This window comes from Pyxicephalus adspersus, chromosome 8 (assembly GCF_032062135.1).
Source record: "Pyxicephalus adspersus chromosome 8, UCB_Pads_2.0, whole genome shotgun sequence".
Lineage (NCBI taxonomy): Eukaryota > Metazoa > Chordata > Amphibia > Anura > Pyxicephalidae > Pyxicephalus > Pyxicephalus adspersus.
The window spans coordinates 48,447,658-48,473,573 of NC_092865.1; the positions used below are offsets into that span (position 1 = coordinate 48,447,658).

Genomic DNA, 25,916 nt, shown 5'->3' on the forward strand with positions numbered 1-25,916 from the left:
ATAGATATTAAAAATACATTAAAAACATTGATTGTTACAGAGAGATTACCAGCAAGTGCGATTAAAGAGCATTGACTAAACCTAGTCTGCATGTTAAAGGTTAAAGGTGACCGATGAGTGTCAGAAGTGAGACCAATGTCAGTGATTGATGTCAGGTACAATCAGAAACACCATTTTTGACAATCAGGCAATGTAATAGTTAATTTCTAATCAATAGGAATTTGTGTTCATCATAAGCAGTAATGCTGATTGCAATCATTTGAGATGTTTCATGGCAGGTGCCAATCACTAACAATATGAAAGCTAGTTAATGTTTTAAATATCTTCAGCCTCCATTCATTGATTTAATACCTGGTGACCCTACCATGAAGATCCTAGTTCAGTCACTTTCTTTTATGGGGGTGGGGATTTTACTCAAAAAGTTACTAAAATTAGCCAAAGGTTGCAATTTAAAAAAGGAGGAAAAATACAAAGTGTGAAACAGCAGTGCCTGAGCTGTAGAATCTGATCTGGTACAGGCTGGAAAGACATTGAGAGAGACTCAGCCCCGGGCTGGGGAAGTGTTTTAGCAGTTTCACTCTACACAGAAAGTCTGCTGTATCGGTGGAGGACACGGCACAGCTATAGGGAGGAGATTACACCATTCACATTACAACAACAATAACACAAGAATAGGGGAGGAAATGTGACAGTGACTTGGTGTATAGAATGGGCCGAGTCATACAAGAATCACCCTGGCGGGAATATATATATATATATAGATATACACACACACACACACAGATATATATATATATAGGGGAGAGCGAGAGGGGAGCGAGAGTACAACAATGGGCTGGGGGTTATTAGTTTCCAATAGAAGATTAAGTGATAGAGTGACAACACAGAAGAGTAACGTGGAAATGGGCAAAGTGTTGTCATACTATATCAGATAGTGTCTGCACAATAATCCTTATGACAAGATCCCCAGGGAAAATTAAAATAAAAGTTTCAGATTTAAAACCATTCTTCCTTGGAAATTCCTTAACACGTTAAATTTTTATGACATTTTCACAAGCTTTTTGGATATACATTCACTGCCTTGAAAATTCTATAAAACTGCTCAGTTATTATAGACTGTAATACTGTAGCACTTGAGAAATGCATCATTGAGATGTTGACACAAAAAAGGTTTGGATGGAAAGTTTTTAGAATCTGAAGCAAAGTGATGTGTTTAAACAATGGCCAGCAGCCGCAGGGCCCCCGAATGATTAAAAAAAACTTAATGAAGACTCAAAGAATGAGGACAGTTTGGGACCGATGTTCACCATCCCCAAAGACAGAAGAGTCCAATCTCCGGCTGTAATGGACTTCAAATATTGTGCAGCCACCAGAGACGCAGATAAGTGCTATGCAAAGTAATCAACACTTTCATCTGATCGCTGTCACAGAAATGCTATCCAGAGGTTTGATGACGATCACAGAAATTGGATTTCAGTTACATTGTATGTCAGGGAAAAAAATAAACGTTTTCCATGTTTTATTTATTTAAAATTCTTTTTTTTTGCTGACAACAGGAATGCACTAAAGCCCTGAGAAGTGTTGTCAGACCAGCCCGGTGGACTACAGAACTCTATTCCATGCCCCTTGGTCTTTCTCATCAAATGCACACAATGCTGCACCTTGACACCCAGGATGTGTCATTAGAATCTGACCTCCTGGCAGCAGACCCGGCAGGAATTTTGCAGGATGGGTGAAGATATCACAGGGGATAACAAATTCTGTTTTTATGTACAAGGTAAAAGTAGAATTAAACTGGAACTTTCCCTATGGAGGAAAAGAAAGGTTTGGGGGGTAATTCGGCCAATAGCTGGACATTAGAATATGGGTTCAGGAAAGGTAACTTTTTTTTTTTTTACACAAAAGGGTGAGGGAACCTTTGTAAATGAATTTAGTGACACCCAGTAATCATTTTTCTTTTAATAAAGACCATGTAATCGATGCTGCGGCAATGATCATGTGACCCGAATTGCAGCTTGTTAAATGAATTTTTTTTCCCCAACATACCTGCAGATCAAATGTACAACAGCTCATAGGTTAGTCAAGGGACGCATGGTCGCATCTACAATGTCCGATTGGTGAAATGAGTGTTAGAGACCATTCACACAATTCGATTCATTAATGTGCATGCAAATGTGTTATCATATGATAAGTGTCCATTGTGGTGCAATAATGCAGTCTATACATTTAAGGAAGCTAGTGATGCCCCACAACATGCTGAAAATCAGACAAGCACCATTCACATGCATGTGTGGTTGGCTTTAATGCAGGTCAGATGTGCATTCTCTGCTGGGGTGCTCATGAAAATGATAAGCGATGCATTCCTTACCATAGGTGCTCAGTGTTCCACCCAGAATTTTGTTTGGTGGCAGCCTCTGTATTGTGACCCAACTCCTCAGTAACCACCCACAAACAACCAGGTGATAGAAAAGTGCCGGGTGGTGCGCCCAGCTAAAAGGGGCTAGCGAGAACACAGGAGTATTATTAGCCATCAAGGCAGCTCATTTATTTTGCATGCTACTCTTGTAGAGTGTTAGTGGACCCCTAAAATTAAATGCACCCTAACTCACAGAGGTTTGCTGCTTTAACATGCCTTTTCACTGCATTTTATTGTATGGCAAAAGTGTGAATGGGGCCCTGGCGTCAGCTCAGATCTCATTTGCCAATTACAAGTCCCATTAAGGTAGCTGTGATGGGGGGGGGAGGCTTCTCCTAATCCTTAGCATCCAGACAAGTCAGACCTGCTTAATTGGTAATAAACAGAAAGAGAAATTACTTTGGTATGTCAGCCGCTGGTCAGTCTGGTTGCTTTTTCATCCAAAGAATTGTTTTAGGTGGAATAAAAGAAACAAAACCCCCCTACAAGTTAAGGATTTTCCTACAAATGTCCAAAAGGGGATTTTCCTGCATGTGGTTCCCCTTTCCTAACTGCAATGGTTAATTGTTGGTATAGCCTTTAAAGCTACATACACACATCAGATGATTCTCGTCTGATTATCACTTCAGGACTAGTATTGGATGAGAATCTGACGTGTGTACAGCGCCCGTCCGACATCGTTCACGGATCTGTCCAAAAATGCGCTGTATGTACAGCAATCGTTCAGTCTTTTGTCCTTTGAAAGGATCACGAAATATCTTTTCCAACTACAAAAATCTAATGTGTGTATGCAGCCTAAGAGAACCCGAATAATGATATATTTCTCTTATTCCTTGCACCGTCATCTTTTCTCTTTGGGAGCATTACAGCTGATCATTCTGTACAATGCTGGACCAGTGGGTCCAAGCAAATCATTTCCTAGCATTATTTTTTTTTAACTTAAGTTCTGCTTTCACACTCTGCAGAGTTATCTGTGGTGTTACATACAGCAATGGCCTCTGAACCAGATTCCAAATCCATTTGGCTTTCATATTTTGGCAACAATCTGTCACGTGCAGCATATTGCTGACTTTCATATGTACACTTGTTACAGCAATTTACAACATGTTCTTGTAATCATAAAGCTAATAAAACACCTACACACTGTATTTATTTCAGGTGTCATTATTTTGCGTCACTTTACACATAGACAACAGGTCAGATGTCTGTCATAGAGGAGCTGACACTCTAATACAGAGTTTCTCAACCAGCGTTCTCTCCAGAGGTTGCTGGGGGTTCCTTGAGCAAATATAGAAGGGGTTCCCTAGAGACCTGGAAGTTATTCCAATGGTTCTCCCATGTTAAAAAGGTGGAGAAACACTGATCTAACATCCCAACCCCCAGTTCTAAATAAATATTAATTTTGGTTGAAGTCAGTTTTTTGACTGTAGCAGGGTGCTTATGCAACCAGAGGAAATGCAAACACAGAGAGGGCGGCATACAGGCTTCATGCACTTGGGATCCTTGTGCACAGTGAACTCCGTGCCCCAGTGCTGCACATGCAAAGACTTCACCAATGAGCTAAACATTTATTACACAGTTTTTATATAGCGACAGCATATTACACAGTGCTGCACAAAGTCACAGTCATGTCACTAATTGTCCCTCGAAGGTGCTCACAATTTAATGTCCCTACCACAGTCATATGTCATTAACACAGTCTAAGGTCAATTTGGGGGGAAGCCAATAAACCTAACCGCATGTTTTTGGATGAAATGGGAGTACCCGGAGAAAACCCACGCAATTAAGGGGAGAACCTGCAAACTCCATGCAGATGGTGTCCTGGCCGAGATTCGAACCTGGGACAGAGTTCTATCCTCTGGGCCACCGTATTCTGTGTATATTTGTTTATCCTGTATCCTGCTCAATCTGACTTGCTGCAGTTTTTAATGTACATTGGGAGAGGCGCCAGTGAAATCAGAGCAAGTTGTTTTAAACCAGGAGAGGAGCTGGTACAACTGTGCAAGACTAAATGGAGGGCTGGAGGTCAATAACTCATCAGCATGTCATACCCAAGTGGCTGAGAAGCTGTACCTCTACCGAGGTGCCAGGTATCTCATGCCTCTCTGATGCCGCTCAGCCAACCAGTGAGCTATATTCCAACTAAAGCCGGCTTTGCTCACAAAATGACTACGGAACATTCTGGTATGCGGCACCAGCTGTCAGCAGGCGAATGATCCACCTCACAGCCATTCCTATTTGTTTACACAGACTCCCTGCCAAAGTCATCAGCCCCGGTGTTTGCAAAGATATAGCCGTGTGCGGGGAACTTTCTGCCCAATGGCTTATGCAAAAAAACAAAAATGGTGAAGATTTTCAACTTCAACACAGACCTACCTGAGCTTCTACAGCTGCCTCTTAAACATAGTAACTTCTTATTACGCTGATCTGCAGGTCTGACAGCTGGGTATTGCTTGTTCCTGCCATGAACCTGACAGTTTGCTTAGACATTCCAAGGCTGAGCCTAAATTTGGAATCTCAACGAACGAGCAGGCGATGGCGGAGCAGATGGCACACAGCGCCCACAATATATGAGCTCTGTGACCTGCGTCTTCTGCACCTAATGAACTTTAACCTACTTTTCCAATACAAGATCATGGAATCAACTTCTTACATCTCCTGCTCATTGACTGGTGACGATTCTACAAATCACATACACTGATTTAAAGGAACTTTAAGGAAGCTGTCATGATAATCCTCTGGCACGACTGCATGTTGGGTCACGGATTCTACAACATACATGTATGGATGTTCTGCATCTCCATCTGCACACTTGTTCCATGTCAGGGACTTGCAGTACTCTAGATCAGCATAGCAGCCAGGGATCTGGCATTTTCAGGAGGCTCTTGCAAGCCTGTCTGTGATTGGCTGCCATCCTTCTCAGGCTGTATATGGTCTGGTGGCTTCAGGATTTGTCGTCTTGTGTGATAGATTGATGCCATGTGTGCGCAATGCCTGCTGGGACTTGTACTCCCTAACAGGTTGGGTGACAACTTCTCTGCCTGTATTTCATGATCACACTTTTTGAGTGAATAAATTATGCCAGAAAGTGTGCAGATTTTTCACTTTGAGCCTCCCTCCTGCCAGCAATGGATGTTGATGTTTCCTCTGGGTGGGTGTGTCCGACCTCGGTACAAACTGTCCGAAATATTCACTCAACAAGGAATGATTTGTGTGTGTGTGCCGGATCAACAAACCCTGAGCTGGAAAAAGAACCGCAATGTACAGCGAGGTATTACACCCGCCAGGTGCAGGGGTACTAAGGTGCGACAACCTTCCAGAGAGAAAGGATAATAAAGTACAACATCTGCCCACAGCAAGGGGTACTACACCAAACCAGCACAGGGCTAATAACCTGCAACAACCCCCAATCAGCATCCACAGCATGATAAGTATGTAACTGCACCAGATGTTTAATATTTACAAGAATACCCCAGATTGTGTCACTATCTGCCCTGGTCATACACCATGTAGGGAAAGTTGAGTCCTAGTAACCCCAAAATAAATCAGAGAGGGGTGCAGAAAAGATAGAGCATGCATGGTTGGGTAAAAGTCAGGTTCGGCAGTGCACGGCCACCGAGGGGTTAATCTCTGGTGGGTTAACAGCTGATGAGCAATTCTTACCTGTGCCAAGGGGCGGAGCTACCGGTGGCTGACTACACTATACATTGATGGGTGGAGCTTCAGGTGGCCGCAGACACTATACATTGAAGGGCGGGGCTACAGGTAACTGAGTACACCGTACACCTGGGAGAAGAGGTGATTCAGCAAGTGGAACAATACGTCAGACTGAAGGAATTCCGGCTGTCACAATGGAGAGGCCAGTAGCTCTATACTTCAAGGATTTTAGTTACATGAAAGATGCAAATCTGTCATTATTCTGAAACTAAACCCAAGGTGTATATGATGGGTGACATGATGCAATATGTATTATATGTACAGGATCAGAAAAGGGTTCTTTAGGACCCCCTGGATATGAAGAACCCAGAATCCCAGGCAGATCAGATTTTACGAGCCTCCCTCCTTCAGGCTAATTGATACCCTAATAATCCTAAAATGCAATGACCTTTGACACCCAAGGGAAAACATGAATATTTGTGTGCAGGTGACGTCTTTGTAGAATCATATATTCTGACATCATATCACGGGAAGTCTTCAAGGTTTCGAAATACAGATATTCAGCATTATTTATGTTTTAATAAAGAAATTGAAGAAGATAATTTCATTTGTTTTTTTTTTTAAGACATAACAAATCAAATTTTGCCGCTAGTTGGTTTATACAGCAATACAGAGACATCTCACTGAGCAAGTGGCCAAGATGAACATGAACACTCTGCAGTACCAGGCAGTGACAGAAGGTGGCAGGGCAGAACTGAGGGAGGCTCCTCCACCAGTCCATCAATGAGCCCCTGTGTGTGTGCAAAACTAAATATTGTTTTATAGATATTTAAACTAAATACAAACCACAAGCAGCAATTAAAAGATTGGTAAATAATCTGAGCCTTCCTTTCCAGACTGCTCTGCAACTAAATGTCAATGGTTTCTGGTATCAACCTTTAGTAAAAGCAGACAGAGATCCTAGCTCTTCAGGTCCTGTGCAGTGTCACTATCACATATACAAAATCTTTGGGGAAGAGAGGCCGTCAACCCTGAGGTATAGGAGGAAAGTTGCAAAATGCATCTAAAGCAGTTTTATTAACACACATATAAACCAAGTACGTTCGGAGTTCAGCACAGCCTGTCCTCGATAGCAGCATTAAAAATTCACTTGTGGCCCTCTGTGGAGCAGGTCGGAAATATACAAAATAGGCGAAGGTTGATGATTCCAATGTGTGACCAGAACTGTACACAGTTTGTAAACCTCATTACTGCTCAGGAGCGTGCCCTCCATAACCCATATTGCAATGATGTCAGTGTTCTACAAGGCCTCTTTTAGCTGGGTGCACCACCCAGCACTTTTTAGTGACCACCCGGCTGTGTTTGGAGTGGCTACTGAAAAATTGGGTCACCACAGCTTGGAGAAAAAAAATATCTGGGGAATATATTGAATGATGCAATGTATTGTGGGAAAAGCAGAAGAGGACCAGCACATACTGTACAAGAATCTCCCCCATTAGGGACACAACGTGGAGCCATCACTTCTTTCTACGAGGGACAGGTACTCAAAAACATCACAGCCATCACAGCCAGCACTGTGAATTGACTGCACAATATTGATTCAGTCGACAAACCTTCGAGGTCGGAGCTGTCAGGTGTGTGCTGAGCGATTGATTTACTTTTCCGCCCTCCGATAGGCCGGTTAGTGACGTATGTAAATGGGTGGAGAAAAAGAAAGAGGTTTGAGGCCCAGAGGTTTTTCATGCAATAAGTGAAATGTATTGATTATTGATATTGATTGATTTGGTACATAAGCCATCTAATACAGTTAAATACATAATATTAGTTCTTCTGTCCTGTTAACATTTCACAAAACAGAATATTTGTACATACTATACACAGTGAGTTTCATCAAAGGGTTATTGACTTTACAGTGTAACCGTTCAAATGACCGCGCCGTGGTGCGCAATAATCTGATGCGTTTCGCCACATAGGGCTTCCTAAGGAATAGATATTAATGCGTGTTTAACGGTCTATGTATAGAGATGTAACATATCAGTAATATACAAACTGACATGAAAACTTAATCATAATGTAAACATTTTGAAATAACAAATACAGTTTACGGTTAGTGACGTGGGATACACTGTTGCTTTATCAGTGAATGAGATCAGCTGTGAGTGTGAATGTTCATGTACCATGACATAGGTGAATTACACAAGCACTGCCCTTGCAGTCACCTCAGTGGTGGCATCACCGCCATTAAATCTGTTGCCGGTGGAGGAAGCGTTGAGGTTAGCGGCAGGAAACAGTCTCCGTACTCCGACAACAAACAATATTAAAAAGATCTAAGACTGGTGGGGGGGCATTATAGTCCTATGAGTTCTCCTCCTTCCGGGCACAGCTTACACAGTACAGGTCCTCTTTAAATCAATCATAAAATATGAAATCACTCAGGAGATTTCCTTTTTATTTAGCGGAATGAATGAAACTAAAGGCCAGAGAAGAAGGCAAGGAGGGATCCGTAACGCACTAACTAAAGACGTTCTGCAGACGCAGATTGTATCTGCACTGTGTAATATTTCATGATGGTGGAAGGGACGTCTTGGCCAGCCACCAGCAGGTCAGATAACAATAGATAAAGGGGTTAGATGAGTCAGTGACAGTGACGGGCCTCTGACAGACGCACAATGACAAGAGGAATGGCCGCCTCCAGACAGCAGCAATAGATTCATAGCATAAAAGACATTCTGGGCTTTGGCTGGAATGGGGTAGAGGTAAAACTGGTGATTGCATTTACCAATCTATAGCCACAGTTCTCATATCAAGAATAGTAAGTATTATATACAGGAATATCATTTATTCTAAAGTGTGTCAATCTGTGTAGAGGCTGCTGGTGGCTGTCACTATCTCTAACTGAACACTAGAGGGCAGCAGAATTACTGGAAAATCGCTACCGGTTTATAAGAAAACTCCAAGTCCCAGGATTCCTTGTAGTCTCAGCTCTCTACAGTACAATGTGGTGGCTACAAATAAAGACCCTGAGCATGATTTGTAGCCACAGGCTATGCAGCTCTCTGTAAAGGATAGAAGAGATTTATGAGGATTTACCACAGGAACAGGAGGAAGGAAGGGATCATTGGGACATACTTTTTTTTTTTTTGGCTTTAGTGACACTTTAATAGCCATCTGTTGAGAAGATCTGTCCGTGTGATAGCAGAAACAGAATCAAGAGGGGAAAAGGTCGGAATGGGGAAGAGAAGCAAGAAGGAGAAGAAGGTTTGGCACCCAGGATGGACCTCCCCTTTAAACTATACACACAGGCTAGATTATGGTCGCCGAAGATAAATGTGATCATGATAGCAAGGGTAAAACTATGTGGTTCCACAAGTGGTTCATCAATCAGCCCTGATGGATTAATGAATGTCCAAACAGGGATGATCGCTGTGCATTTGTATGGATGAGAGCAATGAAGTGCCACTCGCTTGTCCTCCCCTCTACATTGAGGAGAACGATTCTTATTCGTTCTCTGATCCATTGAAACAATCACATCGGATCTTTTTTGGCTTTAGTCCAATGAGCAGGCAGGTGACACCGGAAGACGTCACAGTGGCACCGCACCGTTCGGTAATGCCGTGTGATGGCGAGCGGGATGAATTCCAATGATAAATCATATTCTGGCAATGAACAATCTCACTTCAATGCCTCTCCACTGTGTATTCAGTCGTTTGGCTGGAGATGATAATTAAAGCGCTCTTGTATATAGGGCTGTCACTACGCCAGGCGCTTGTGTTGGCAGGACCTATGGGTGACGCTTCTGTTATTCTTGTCTAAATAAAGCGTCTTCGGGACAGAGATCAAAAGCATTATTCTACAAATATTTAATGCATCGAGCTACTGCAAAGACGTCCATGGCAGAGGCACATCTGACCGAATTACGGCCACATTGACGGAGGTCTGAAGAAAAAGGAAACTGGCCAGCGAGTGGAAAAATTGGTGCCGGAACCTGGATTCTATTTATAAATCAGCACATTGCATAATTCTCGGTAATTCTTCCTCCAGCAGAGTGAACTTGAACGATGAATGTTGTCATTTGGTGCTGTAATCTAACTTGGATTTGGATGTGTTGAGGAAATCACAGATTTAACATAGAATTTTACATATGGATGGCCAATTTTCCTGCTCTGTGTGTCACATGGTGCTATCAGAAGTCACGTGCCCATGAACGAGGGTGATTCAGAGGGGAATCTGTTATTAAAAGAAACAGTGAAGTAAAAACACTGCACCGTGCGCTACTAAGCAGGAAGCACAGCATGCATATGTAATGAACAAGGATTTTGAATTCAGTCTGCATGAATAAATTACTGACAGGTCCACACACAAGCTCTGCCTTTTTATAAAAAGCCGTCCTGGAGCTCCAGGCAGTGAGTCTGTCTAGGTCCAGATTATGCTATTAGCCTACGGCATGCAGTGGAAAGCATTTCCTTAGTCTCCTCTCCTCCCAGTGATCAGTTTGCAACCCTAAAATATGGTAGCAATCACAAGGAGGAGGCTGCAGTCCTGGAAAGAAGCCAATGGGGAGTCATGTGATCTGTGGAAGGTAATACATAACTGGAATTGTGACACAGAATTACCTAGCAAACAGCAGAAGCTCCCGCTTCCTACTGAGTGCAGATTCAATCAGAAAGGGACAGTCTGAAGGCAAACAAATGCTGATGAAACCCTTAATGCTTGTGTCATTGGTGCACCCTAAAATCTTTTGTTATTTCACAAACCATAGATTTCATATGATATAAACTATGAGTGCCAAAGCTTTTAAAAATCCCAAAATGTTCATCAGTACTGTCCCGAAATCATTCATTTCTAGTATGAAGCATGACTGATATCACCAGCAGAATAATAGATGAAATGTCAGAGAGTGAAACATGTTACATACACTCTATTGTGCTGGAGCTTACACAGGGCTCATGAGGACACCACATGACAGCAATTGGGTCTGCTGATTGGCTGCTTACATCCCAGCATTGCACTGTAGGAGGTAACATGCTAGCCCATAACCAGAGGTTGTGCCTCCAATGGAACAACAGTGAAGGTGACTAAGTAGGAAGGGTTAGAGACCTCTAAAATATTTGTACATGTTTCCTTTTTGTATACATATCAGGCCTGAAAGCTTTAAGTTGTCAGGAGTTTCCCTTTAGATGGCACCTTGTCTGGCTAATGTGGAGTCGCAGTTTATGAGAAGCAGTCTATCATTGAAGCAGGAAATGTAGCGCATAGACAGAAGCAGCAGGATATCCCATTAGTAATGCGTCCTCCACCCCTATACATAAATTCAGCATTGTCTAGAGGATCTCCCCTTTCCCCGGTTTGAAGAAGTCACCCCCCTGACCCGTGTCACATACGTTTTCAGCCAAGGGATCCACAGCGTCTGAACTCGGACAGGCGTCTGCCGGTGCTTCCATGCTGCCTCTGGGCCCTCTCGCTTGTTCTAGAATTCGCTCATACAGTCACGGCTGGAGTGAACAGCTGATCAACTAAGCAGTCATATGAACACACAGAAAGCAGATCTGTCACAGTTGCCGTTGCCCTTGCAGAGATGACTTTCCAAAATCTGCTGTTCTCCCAAAAGGGCAAAGCTTGGAGTTTTTCTAAAAGTTGAAGGCAAGAATAGGCGCTAAAGCAACAACAACCTGTTTAGAGAATCAACAACTTCAGGAAGAATGATAGAAATCCAGTTTTTATTTTCGTGATTATGGTCACATGAATGCAGATAACGCCAAGGGTACCCTTCCTCTCCCACATGGGTGGGGTCTGCTTGTAAGTATTAGCAGTGGGGAGTTTTATCTCTACTAGCATCCCTGGGTTGGAATTATTTCTGAGCCTCCTTAGGAGTACAGGATGCAGGGGTGATGACAACATTATTGCAGACATGCTGGAGGGTTGACAACGCTGCTGCAAATTCAGTGGCAAAGTACTGTCTACAATGGCCCTCCACAGGAAATGCCAGGTTGGTTTCCTGTCATTGAGATAATAGTCATCAGGGCAAATGTGCACACAGGGAGCAATAAGAACCTTACAGTGCTTTTATATTCTGGTTGCAATTTACAATGGATGGGTCACTTTTCTTGCTTAGTCAATGGAAGTGACAGGTCCTCTTGATTGGCCACCAAGCCTTCTCTTGTTGTGCTGCTCCACTGCTCTGTACATCCATTGAAGACCTCAACAGAGAAGAATGGAGAGATCATGTGACCTCCTTCCCATACTCTCAGGATAAAGGGATTGTCCTAGTAACCAATCACCAGGCAGGACTCTGTTCACATGGGGGAGCAAGGGGTCATTACCCCAGACTAACCTCCAACATGCAAGGAGAATGCAGCACTCAGACAGGTAGGTATCAAAAGCTAAACCTGAGGTTGTATTACCCGTCCATACCCCATCCTCTGAGCCACAGAAGAACTACAAGTACAAAAACAAGAGTTTTTTTGTAATTTAAGTTCAGCTCAGCAGTGTGATCAGAGTTCATTTCTCTCTGCAGGGTGTCTGACCTCTCAGCTATGAAGTTTCCTGCAGACAACTTATTACAGCATTTGTTTATACAATTGTAAGAATAGCACACGCTGCTTCCAGTAACAATATAATGTGCTTTATAATGTGTCCCAGTTCATCACTGGTCAGTTTCCTCTGTATGTAAAGGTGGAAAAACCCTTCTTCCTGACATCCTCCATGATAACCGATGCACTTTAAAGCAGAACTATAGGATAGGCAAATATTGTCTGGTTACAATAGCCATATGTGTGACTATTTGCATCATAGTGTGCTTCGTGCATTTCTTCAAGATCTGTTCAGTAGCTTCTTGTAGTACAGACCGGCCACTACTTTCCTCCCTCCCTGTGCAGAAAGACTGGTCTTGTCTCCTCCTCCCTTCAGTAGTTTTCTGTAGACAGCATGCAGTGGATAAGGCTGCTGGGCCCCTCCCACAGCTCCGTTCTTTGCACTTCTTCCTTTACAAGGCAATATCTAGGTTTACAAAGGCATTAAGTGCACAAAAAGCACATTTATATCTTTTTTGGCAATCGAAAAACATACTTTTGTGACCGAAGTTTGGCTTTGTTTAGACAGGTAACCATAAATCAGAATTCTGGAATTACAGAGTGAAATCCCTGGGATTCTGTTGGAATAACACAACACCTGGTTTGCTCTGCAGGTTTTCATTCCCGGCAGTAAAAAGAGATTTTGACCTGTTGTAAGTGCCCATAAAAACGGCTTTATCTTTATTGGTAATAAACAGCAAAGATAAGAGTAATGGATCGCTACCTGCCAGATTCTTCTGGAAGATTCACATATTATGTAACCTCCCCATTCTTAGAGTCATCAGAAGTGCGAAGTTTTGCAGATTTATGGTTACGCTTTCATTTAGATTTACACATTAAGTTGTGACTTCAGCTTGAGTCAGAGATCAGCCACCTGACTTTACGCTTTTTTTCTCAATATCGGAGTGAGAATCACAGAGCTCGCTTTGGTTCTTGCTAATTAAATGGACCTGTAATGAACATGATGTAGGCACAGACACTTGTATGTCAGTCAACATACATTGTTTGTTTCCACAATGCCGACACCTTCTTTGTTGCCGATTTACAGTTGCAGCCTATTAATATGCAGATCTATTCCGTTGATGAGTACCCAACAAGCCTTCTCAGGCCGAGCCATGAGTTCTCAAGGCAGCAAGTGGATTTTTTCTAGCATGCAATATTTCCCATTTGATTTTATCTCACCTGTTGCACAAGGATAGCTGCAGTGTCTTTTTAAGACATCACAAATCCCAATCTGGCAGGTATTTATTTTACAAAAGGTACAGGTAATGTCCCCTCTGCATTATTAACTATTCTTACCTGCCTGATCAATGTCCAGCTGTCAAACTACCCTGATCTGAGCATGCTCAGCATTTGTTGGCAATCCTGGCTTTCCTTGCATGTGCACTGAATGAACTGAGGGGGAGCGCAATGGGCAAAGGTGCAATTTGGTTCCCAAACCACATCCCCCAATATATTTATCTATATGAAGCTGGAGTGTCAGCTATACATTCAGCTAATGATAAAGGAAATTAAAGAACAGAAATCCTATGGATGATTGGTAGCACCCTGCAACTGGGGAGAGGTGAATATCACGGGTTTAGTTCTGCTTTAGTTGTGGAGTTATCGTTGGTGCCAGATAGGTTGGAGCAACATCATAGAAGAAAATGAGATTCAATAGCTAATTCTATAGCCAATTTCAGACCCATCTTGCTTACAGCTGAGCGTCGCTTCCTTTAAATCGCCAAGACAGCGGCACAATGGCTTTCCACTTGAGATCGTCTTATTTATTTAGCTGGTTTATAATTAACAGGCCATCATCATGAACGGTTAAAGTAGACCCTGATCCCCAGAGAAGGCAGCAGGCAGGATGGATAGGGTGGAACGCTCCACAAGCCAGTTATTGAAAAATTCTTTACTGGTAGCAGAATGGATGAAATGATTTACAGAAATGATTAACGATGGAGCAGAACAGAGAGCAAGAGAGCGACAAGGAGGGGGAAGAGAGAGCAAAAGCTAGAAGGAGAGAGCGGAGCTATAGAAGAGCAGCTTCTCCTTTACTGTCCAGTCACAAGCTCTCCTAGCCTGCCATTTGGGCTGTGTCATAGAGCTGTGCTAATCTCAGGGCTGAATGGAATTAAGTACAAATCCTTATATGCATTTGTGTGTGATTTATGTTTAATTCACAATGGTTGTTCCAACCACTGTCATTTTTGAACATAAACTTAGCTCATTGACTAGTTGAAGCCTTTTTTTGCATTTCTCCGCCAATGCGCCTAAAGAGATCTCCTAGTCCTATTAGGTATTATATAAAAATGAACGTTCCATACCCTATAACATTAGGTCCCAGGTTCTCTTTATAACAGCAGTTGTTACCAATACATATGAAGTGTCTCCAGGCCCCACACCACACCTTTATTAAGAAAAGTAAGTAGAAAATAAAGAATAGAAACCGGTTTGGGAACAAGCTGTGTAAACACCGGCTCAAGTATCCTAATAGCGATGTTTGGATTAGAAATATACAAACCCTGATTTAAGTCTGTTGCCATGCCGGTTTATAAGTCACTTTACAATCCTGAGCCATGACAATACAAAATTCCCAAACCGACCACACCATGATATACACCTGCTAGTAATTACAAAAGCTGCAAATCTAGAAGACAGACAAATGACTAAGGATACAGACAGACAGAAGTTCAACAGCTGGGCAACTAAACATTAGAATGAGGACGGAGCATTATCATTGCAACCTTTTACTGTGGATTTATTGATGGTACCAGACAAGGTGCTGCAGAATCATAGAATGTACTGGCCACCTGGGATTTGCTTTGATTGCATTGCAATGCCTTGGAACTTTAAAGTGGAAGTAAAGTCTCATTTTGAGAAATCAACAATCAGGCAGGTGTTTAATGCAGAAAAGGAGACTCCTAGATTGTAAGCTCTTCTGAGCAATCTCCTCTCCTCCTCCTCCTCCTGTGTCACTGTCATTTGAAACTCCTATTTATTGTACAGTGCTGCATAATATGTTGGCGCTATATAAATTCTGTTTAATAATATTAATAATAATAATAATAATAAGGGACAGGCAATGACCCTTCTGCAAGAATTGTCCCGAGCTGCCCATGCAGCCTCCTTCATTCTCTTGCACAAATGCCCAGAGTGATATATTATAGCACCAACATATTACACAGCGCTGTACATACAATAAGGGTTGAAAATGACAGACAGATACAGACAATGACACAGGTGGAGGTGAGGACCCTGCCCCGAAGAGCTTACAATCTAGGAGGTGGGGGAAGTTTCACACAATAGGAGGGGGATATTGAATGATGGGAAGTAGTGAAGGTTTAGGAGACAGAAGAAGACGGGTAGATGAGTAGATAGTAGGGTAGATAGTGTGAAAAGATTTAATGAGCAGAAAGTAGGAGCAAGACGAATAGGACGAGGAAGACCATTCCAGAGAGTGGGGCAGCTCCAGAAATGTCTTGGAGCAGTGCCTGTGAGGAGGTTATGGGTGAGGAAGTCATTAGTAGTCATTGGAGGAGCGAAGAGAGTGGCTAGGAGGGTATTTTTCTGTCAGGTCAGATGGTAAGTGTGAGACAAGAACTGTGGAGGGATATCAGGAATAATTAAATAAATATTACTGAACCTGTAAAGCTTTGATGTAGAACTCTTGTTTTGCCATACCTTCTTTAAAATGGAACAGGACAGGTTGCCTAAGGAAGAATGGCACCCTTACAGATATCCAAAAAGACCACTGGTGTCACAAATTACTCACTCCACCCCTACCTCTGCAGGAACCCTGGCTGAGAAACACTAATGGGCTTGTAGAGGACAGCAGCTTAAATCAGAATAAGCCATTTCGGTCCAGGAGCAGAGCCTGCACGACTGCAAGACTGAAGACTGTATGAACTGGAGATCCACTTTAGGTTAAATACCAAAATCTCCCTTTGCCTTGAGAGACGAGTTTTCATTTGATCCTGGGTATAGGATTAACTTGATGCCATATAGCTGCCCGTAGTGGGAAACCTGAGAGCTGAGGACATTGTTATAAGGCCACTGTTCTGCAAGATGAGGCTGGAAATGCCATAAGGGCAGGGGACCGAAGGTATTAAAATTCAGACCTCTGGCTGCAGACGTGTTGGGCAAGGAAACACAAATAGCTTTGAACTAGTTCTTCACGCACTGACAGTTCCCCGTCAATGCCAAGACTGAGAGAAGCTGGGTTCATACTACAAAATGCAAAACAAGTATAATACAAAAAGTTTTATCATGCAAATTTGCAATGTTTTTAATGCACTGTGCGATTTCTTTTGTTCTGAGCTTTGATCATTTCACTCATCATTAGGATTTCTTTTATCATTAGCTGAATGTATGGCTGGCACTGCAGTTTTATATAGTTAACAGATATAAGGGGGGATCATGGTTTGGGAACCACTTGACTCTTTTATAATATCCGAAAATGAAAGCTATTATTGTGAAGTGTTTATCAAGCAGAATAGAAGCAGCTGGAAATGAGCTGGTGGCATCTTTGCCCTGAGCCAGCAAAAGTTGTTCCTCCTTTTTTCCCGTAACAATGCTTCATCTACAGCAAGCCTTGCAATTTGTAAATGACTATGAGAGATAACAGGCAATACCAAAAACAACCTATGATATTTTTCTTTGCAAATTCTTTATAGTTACATTTTTTAAATCTTTTTTACAATTATTTTAAATACAAACAGTTTTTTTCAGAGTTTGTTCTGCATTTTTGCTCTTATGAGCAGCTCCTGGATGCTGCTACTATACGTCATTACCGGTGTCTCTGATAGCCCTTCCTCAGGGTACTCTTTCTCGAACCCTTTTAACATGGGGGAACCCTGAAATAACTTTCAGGTCTTCAGGGAACCCCTTCTATATAATTTCTATATCCACAGCTCACATTACATTAGTGTGGTGGTCAGTGGAAAGATTTCCTCTGATTTTGCTGGCCATTGGGAAGAATGTCACCCTTTCAGATAGCCAAAAAGATCATCGTGTCACTTGACAAAATTGATAGGAGAGCCAAATTTCTTATTACTTGTGAAATTCCCCCAGTGATCCCTGAAGGAACCCTCATTGAGAAACCCTGACATAGGGGGTTAACAGAAGCAACCACAATACCTCATGGGGCTCATGTTATCCAGCACTCCCAAGTTTACAATTGTAAAAAGGACAGAAAATAAATAAGTAAAAAAACAAAACTTAAATGCTTTATTAAAAGCAAGCAAACATATAAACATGTTAATCCATACCCATACAAGACTTCCTGGCTTAGACTCACATCTGGTTCCCTGAGATAATATTACAAATACAAAATTGAAAATACCCCTCTAGATGATGGTTGCCATCAAGCTGTTTCGAATGACAGACCCCAACCCTAACAAGGGTTGTAATTTCCCCCTTTCTACTCACCCAAACCAATCTTCCAGTGGCAGATGGGTGAGTCAGGGTCACTGTCCCAGCTATGCAGAGAAGAGAAACTTATACACTTTCCACAATGCAAAATAAATTGTGACAGCTTATTGGGGGAAGAGGAACTTGTTATCCTGACATGCACACATTTGACTCACCCAGCTGTCAGGGACGGGAAGCTTAGGAAGACCATGAGAGATTGGGTAACCCTCCAGCTGTGGGCTAGCAAAGTATTTTAGTGACTGAAGTGGAAAGGGAAGTATTAAAAACATATTCTGGCTGCAGCTGAGGTTTATTTTTAGCTTTCAAATATACATAGGACCCCCAAATATACCTTCTCAATGCGTTCCAAATTTACTGTGTATTTGACTTTCCCATTCAGCCATATTCCATACAGATTTCCTCAATTCTGGGTCAGAGTCCTTCTGGTCTTTATCTTGACCAAACCTGCTGGTTACCCTGCACAATTATAGTCAAAAATGTTTAAAGCTGGGTGGGAAGAAACAGTAGGTGGGTGGTGGTCCATGTATTGTGACATAACTCTTCAGTAACCACCCAAAAACAACTGAAAAGTGCTGGGTGGTGTGGCCTGCTAAAAGGGGATGGGGGAGAAGACTGGCCTGGATAAACAAGTCATTTTCCAAGCTAGTAATTGTGTCTCTGTATTGAGTGGATATATTTCTTGCTTCGGGTATAAAGCTAAGAAATTAGCAAACCATACATATTAGACAAAGTAGTTCATCTGCTTATCAAAGCAAATTGGGATCTGCACGGGATAAAACCTTCATAACAGCACAGCGAATACAATAGTGCCATACTGTATCACTCCTGAATGGGTCCCTCTAGTAAACTACTCGTGATGGGACCAGAGACAATGGGGTCTTGTGTCACAAAAAAAACCCTGGTTCAATGAAATATACTCCCAGGAAATCACGATGAGACACATGGTTCCACAGACAACATTCCCATTACCATCAGGATTAGCTTCGGTTGTATAAACATCTTGAAAAAAGAAATCTTAAGGAGAAAAGACTTTGCAGGGCAACCTAAACCTAACCAGGATGAGGTGGGCATTACATGCAAGATGGGTCGGTTGGAAGGGTAGTGTTCTTCTTTTAGCCAGGTGCACCACCCAGCACTTTTGAGTAACCACCCAATTGTTTTTGAGTGGTTAATGAAAAGTTGGGTGACAATACAGGGGCTGCCACCCATCTACAATTTCTTCTTCTGCTAAGTTTTTTGCCCAATGCCTATAATTGGGGTAGGAAGAGAAGTTTATGCAGAATTCCGGAGCTATTAAACAAGTGGAAACCAGGCCTGGGACTACAAAACAATTCAAGTAAGTCTTGATAAGGTGTGTACCTACTTGTCCATTGGACTGTTTGCTAAAATGTTATGTTTGAGATGTTGTATAGGTTCTGATTGGGCTCAATACTGGCTGCCATGTAGGGTAGGAGTAAGTCGGGAGTCTACATGACCCCTAGCCGACATAGTTACACCCTGCCCTAAAACCACACGGCCTATATAAATGAAAGCAAAGGGAATGTTCCCCTACTGCTAGTAGATTTCTTAACACTGGTCTTTACTTGGGCCAAAACTAATGGAGGTAACCCCAATTTCCCTAATACCCCACAAGGCCCATCTAAATGAAAGCAACAGACACTGCAGTCTTTAATAACAAAAAGCAGCCACAATACTATCATCAGCAGCCAAGAGACATCGAATCTGCACCACCAGCCAGGAAATAGGCCGTACGGTGCAAATCCACTCAAAAAACACGATATATACATATAATTACAAACTACACGAAGAAACGAGTTTATTTTAAAACAAAGCACACACATTACGTGTTGATTCCCTTGAAGAGGTTGGCTGCTTCAGCTCTTCAACAAAGTGTTCCTGGAATTTATAAGAGGCTCTTTCACCCAAAGGTGACATCACACAGTTCAAACACTAAAAAATGATTTCCTCTTCTAGCAACACATTAATCAGCACTGTGTTCTACATCTATGCTGATAAGCACGGGCTTATGTTTCTATCTTTATACCGGCTCAGTTTTCAAATGAAAACACCATTATCCCCTGTGTAATTAAAGCAGAAACAGATCAGGAAGTGGAAACAGGAAGACGAAGTGAGGCTTGCTCTGTTCTCCGGGCTGTGACAAAGCTGCGTCCGATGTGCTCAGTTTCACGGTGACAATTTATAACTCCAAATGTAGCTGAGAAAGTTTTATGTACAATCAGATGCATCGTTCTCATGCATTTGTGTAGATGTGTGTTGCAAAGATGTGAACCGCAGAAACAAAACCACATGTTAAGTGGGGGATATTAAACAAAAATTCAGGCCTAAACCTCTGTACAATAATTCTGTCCCCATTTCCAAATCTGGAAGGGCCCATATGCTGATTAGTTGGCATATTTCAGAACTCTGAGTGCCCTTGCTGAAAGCTTATTTTCTTGCAGTGGGATTACACCATATAGCAAGAATTAAATGATAGAAAAGGCTGCAGGGGGTTCATTGCATGAAGAAGGAGTCTGCAGGAGAATGAGGGGGAAAGTTAAGTTAAGAAACAAAACCACCTGTCAAAGTGGGTGCAAAACAGAAATCCAGGTCTAAACCTCTATTTTAATTCTGTCCCTATAAACCTTAAGCCTCCTTTGTGCGACGGACACAGACCCCCCCCCCCCCCCCCACCCACCCACCCATAGCTGTATGGAGCTCTGAGCTGCAGTCTCAGGCTTATTAGTTGGCATATTTTAAAACTTTGAGCCTTCCCCTGCTGAAAGCCTAACTTCTTGCAGTGGGGTGACTCCTAAAAGCAAACATTAAACTCTAGTTTGTGCCTAGGGGTACTATATTAAAGAAGTTAAATTACCTTACACATCACCAGACTACTTCTTCGTGCAATGGACCCCCCTGCAAGCTCTTCTGAAAGGTGCTCTATGCAGCAGTCTCAGACCTACAAGGCAGGACCAATAGTCCTGGATACGGCTATGCTTTAATATATTGCATACTGTAAGCATCTGTCCACAAAGCTATGATTACATACTGAGCAATAAATGTGGTTTCTAACTTTAACAGAGATGAATAGAAAAAATCTGATAACATTGCTTGGGTTACTTTAGCAGATTCCACAGGACGATTATCTGCCAATTTCTGCTAGGATCGATGGGTAGTTTTGGCATTTATTAAACAGATTTAGCAAAATGCATCCAATACCATGCTTAGTAGACTAAAAGGGTGCAAAATACATTTTTGAGAATTTGCACCTGCACAATTAGGCTAGCACAATGTTCACATTGGAATGTTTTTATACTTAACAAAAGGATTGCAAAGTGATGCCACAATTCTGTGATCCTCCCCCTGGCTTTGATTTAGGGCAACCTAGGGTTCTTCTAGGCAGGGCAACATGTAACACATTTAGCCTTCCCAATTTTTGTTACCATAGGAGTTCTGTAACCGTTTTCATTCAGTTTTCTTCCACCCCCTATACTTGATTCCAACTTTCCAATACCTAACCCCTAGTATGTCCAATTTTTTCATCGTCTTGGCATTATAGCCCAACTGTGCTCCAAAGAGCTCCTACATTGTGTCCCAAATTTTCAGAAACCACCCTAAACAGCCAAGTGGTTACTGAAAAGTGCCAGATGGTGCACCCATATATAAGAGGCTGGGGAGAAGAGTGCATATGCCGTGCTCAACCCAGAAATGTTTTTAAGCTGGGTGGGAAGAAGCAGTAGGTGGGTGGTGGTTCTTGTATTGTGATTTGCCTCATCAGTAGCCCCCCCCCCCCCCCCCCGAAAACAGGTGAGTGGTTACTGAAAAGTGCTGGATGGTGCACCCAGCTGAAAGGGTCTGGGGAGAACACTAATATGTATAGTGACAACACTTCTGAAAGCGTGATAGATCCTACAGACAATGTGCCATTGCTCTGCCCTCTGACCCTGAACATGGAGGTGCCAGTTGCTCATCTTCCATGTAGTAAAAGACATGTTTATAGCTCTGCCTATAGCAGTATTTCCCAAACCTGTTCTCCAATCCTAAACCACACAGGTAGTTTATCTGCATTGTTGAGACCCAAATTCCCCCGCCCTTAAATGTCTGAGGTTACCTGAAAACCATGCATTGTAGGTGAGACTTGAGAACAGGTTTGGGAAACATTAGCTTGAGGCATGGACAGCAAAAACAATCTGCTTTCAGACATGAACTATTATCCCTGCACATAGCCAAAGCTGCTATGAATATAAAACGGGAAGTCAATTCAAATAAATGAGCTGCATTTACTGTGCCAATGAGCCCTGAAGCTACCATGGCTCCCTTATCGCTGCTTACAATTTTAGCCATTTATAAAAGTACCCTGGAACAATTCTTTGATCATTTTTGAAGCATTTCAGCAAAAGGTCAAAGCGACCAGGCAAAATCTATTATAGAAGGTATACTTTTTCCACATAATAAAAGCTTTTTTCCCCCCATAAACCAGGTGATAGATTTACATGTAAAATGATCATAAATGGTAACAGGTGCAGTGGAAAAAAAAAAGACCTTTGCTGAGCTGCATATGTAGGCTCATTTATGTCAGGAAAATGCGATTTAGGCGGCACAGTGGCTCAGAGGTAAGCATTCTGGCCTTTGCAGCGCTAGGTCACAGGTTCAAATCTCGACCATGATGTTATCTGCATGGAGTTTGCAGGTTCTCCCCGTGTTTGTGTGGATTTCCTCTGGGTACTCAGGTTTCCTCCCACATCCAAAAAACATGCAGTTAGGTTAATGGGCTTCCCCCAAAATTGTCCTAGGGCTGTATTAAAGACATATGACTATGGTAGGTACATTAGGTTGTGAGCCCCTTTGAGGGACAGCTAGTGACATAACTTTGGACTTTGTACAGCGCTGCATAATATGTGGGAGCTATATCAATACTGTGTAATATTAATAATAAATATTGTATAATTTAGAATCTGCGTTCATTCTATGCACATTCCACTTCTGAATCGGTCTGATCACTAACAGCACATTCGCAGGATTCGGTTTTGTTCTCGCTCAACTTTATTCAGCTGTTACCGTATGTACAGACAGACACCTCACCAGCAAGATCCGTTGCTGACTTTGCCCTGCCCAGGGGTTTAATTGCATTAGTCAATTATGAATAATGGGGCAGGAATTTTTAGGCACACCTGTACACATCCTGATCTTCATTTCTTAATGTAGATGTGTTAAGAAGTGGCTATAAATTTCTATTGTGTCTGTCAATCTTTTGACATCTATGATTAAACCATCAGACAGGGCTAAACGCATCAGGAGGTGACAGGCGTGGGTCATATGTTTGTACTTACGCTTAGAGTTGAATAAAGTTTAGTGAAAAACTAGATCCAGGGATTGTGCCATGCCTGATTGGTTATTAGTGTTTAACTCGGGAAGGGGAAATGTCCCCAAAAATTGGGCTGCATACACATATTCAATTTTTCGTTGCTAGAAACGATCTTTCATGATCATTACAAGTGAGTGCTGTACAGACAGTGCTGTTCTGTTCTATGGAGAGCAGAGGAGGGAGAATGAATGATTGGCACCCTGCTGTGCTCTCCTCCCTTAACTTGTATAGTAATCATTCACAGATCCCTCCTGATGGATCCATGAATGATGTTGGGTCAGGTGTTCCTCCCAGACAAGCAGGACCGTTCGCATCGGACCTTCTTTTGTGTGTACAGAGCCTTACCCTGGTGGACTTTGAGGAAGCTGTGAGTCTGCTTTGAGCAGGGGTATTTTCTGTTAAATGAACTGTCTATGGGTTCTAGTTTATAGGTAAGAAAGGTAATTCTAACCCCCCGCACCCCTCTAGAGAATGCAGCTGCATTTACATTACAACCTGGCCTTTACATTTCTTGCATGGGCAGCTGGAGATAAGTTTCAAATGAACACCTCTCCTCCACCGGTATCACTTTCTGTACCTGTCTGTCATTTGCAACCCCTATTTATTGTACAGTGCTGCGTTATATGTTGGTGCTATAAAAAAAAAGAGTTTATAATAATAATAATAATGATATTGTATGCATACCCCAAGAACTACATCTCCCAAGTGCTATGTTCTGGAAAAAAAGGCAGCAGCATTGTTTAGCTGGGAAAGAAATCAATGTATGAATGGGGAGAGGGACAGAAAAGGGTTGGAGGTGTTCTGTAGTTTAGTGGGCAAGGCTAAAAACACTGATGGGATTTCTGTGCAGCAGAGATACAGTCTATTAAGCCTAGAACAGGCAAAAAAAAAAAAGTTTTGCCTATACATATATATTGTACTTTAAACCCAGTCTAACTGCATAACTTTAAACCTATACAATGGATCATCACAGGGAGAATTAGCAGACCAATAACGATGCTGAAATAAAACAAAAAATGCAAATGATCGCAGCAAACAACTAGTGACCGGCTATGAAAGCCCCATAACCTATTCTGTGTCATACAGACAGCACTTTCCCCGGCTCAGCCAAGAGAAGTAAAAAAATTCAACTCTTTAGGGAATAGAGGGCCGCAGGAACAGGGCAGTGGCTGAGGATAATATTTCAGGCATCTCGCACTGTTACAATGAGGATTTAAGATGTACATGACGCCCAAAGCAATCTTTTCTAGAGATTACAAAAGCCCACAAGCAGCAAGGTGGCTTTTTTATTTTTTTATGAATTTGCATGCTTTTAGAAACATTTCAATTTTTTCTTTCACTGAATTGTAATGTGTTTCAGTTTCTTAAAATCATTTTAAATCTAAAAGTATATATATATATATATATATATATATATATGTATATTTTTAGTGCATTCAAACATAATGCATTATTGGAAAGTTGCAATTTATATCAAATATATGTGACTATAGAACAATATTAAAACAGGTAAAAAGGGAAACTACAAATCACCATATTCCTAAAATGTATAAAAGGGAAAATTGTAACATAAAAGACACCTATTCCCGAAAATAGTTTGCATTTTTTCTAAAAGCAAAAAGTACCATTTCAGTTGTGAAAATTCCAACCTTTATTAACCCGAATTAGCTTTTACACTAGTGAAAATTCCAACCTAAATTGACCCGAATTAGCTTTTACACTAGCTTTTTTACAAACACAGCACCTTTTTGGGTAAAGATTTTAAAATTCATAATTTAAAAAGTCAAAAGATGACTATCAATGGTGAGCATTTCATTGTAGCATCGAAAGATTAGCTGGCAAAGAAGTGGTTAATCCTTCAGATGGTGATGTACCCACCTTGGACAGCTGTCGCCGGAGGCTGAACCTCTGGACCATGGCTCCGGGTCCCGTTGCCTTTCAGACAAAGAATTGTTGGGTGGGTGTGGTGGCAAGGGGTCGCCAGCGTGGGATTGCCCCGCAGCAGGGTGAAGAAGAAATAAAAAAAATAAAAAAAGGGAATCGCTGGAGCTGAAGTCCTATGATCGGCAGAGAATTATCAGAGCAGAACTTGGCTGCATGTCATTGTTCTCTACTACACAGAGAGAGGGAGTGCAGGGAGGGGTGCCAAGCTCTCGATACACTTCCTGTGAGTCAGCTGTGAGAGGGTCCAGACAGATGGATCTTGGAGACAAATCCCCCTCTTCCCTCTGACACTGAACCCCTCCTTGCATCCACCTGACACTGCTCTTATCCGTTTCATTAGGAGCAATTACACTGTAAAAAGTGAATTCATTATCTGCATTCGCTCAGTAACAGGGGGAGGATCTGACTGTACTACAGCGCTGCTTAGAATTTGAAAAGCAGGAATACATTTATGGTGCCTTTGGGTTTCTTAAGACCGCTGGCAATATTTATTATTAAAAAGAATTTATATAGCGCCAACATAATACGCAGCGCTGTACAGTAAATAGAGGTT

General features: G+C 42.1%; 1 protein-coding gene across 4 annotated transcripts in view; it reads right to left on the reverse strand.

Annotated features, from left to right (window-relative positions):
- Positions 1-25,916, reverse strand: part of TMCC1 (transmembrane and coiled-coil domain family 1) — a 61,617-nt gene that overhangs the window by 27,245 nt on the left and 8,456 nt on the right. Inside the window, exon 1 of one of the 4 annotated variants that reach the window (XM_072420500.1) lies at positions 25,298-25,634. The exons of 1 other annotated variant lie outside the window; for it this stretch is intronic. In XM_072420500.1, coding sequence (XP_072276601.1) covers positions 25,298-25,336 — 39 coding nt within the window. In that variant the 5' untranslated portion in view covers positions 25,337-25,634. Of the gene's footprint in view, positions 1-11,454; positions 11,757-18,054; positions 18,678-25,297; positions 25,635-25,916 lie in introns of those variants that run through there. 2 more of the 4 variants (XM_072420502.1, XM_072420499.1) reach the window with 2 other exon arrangements.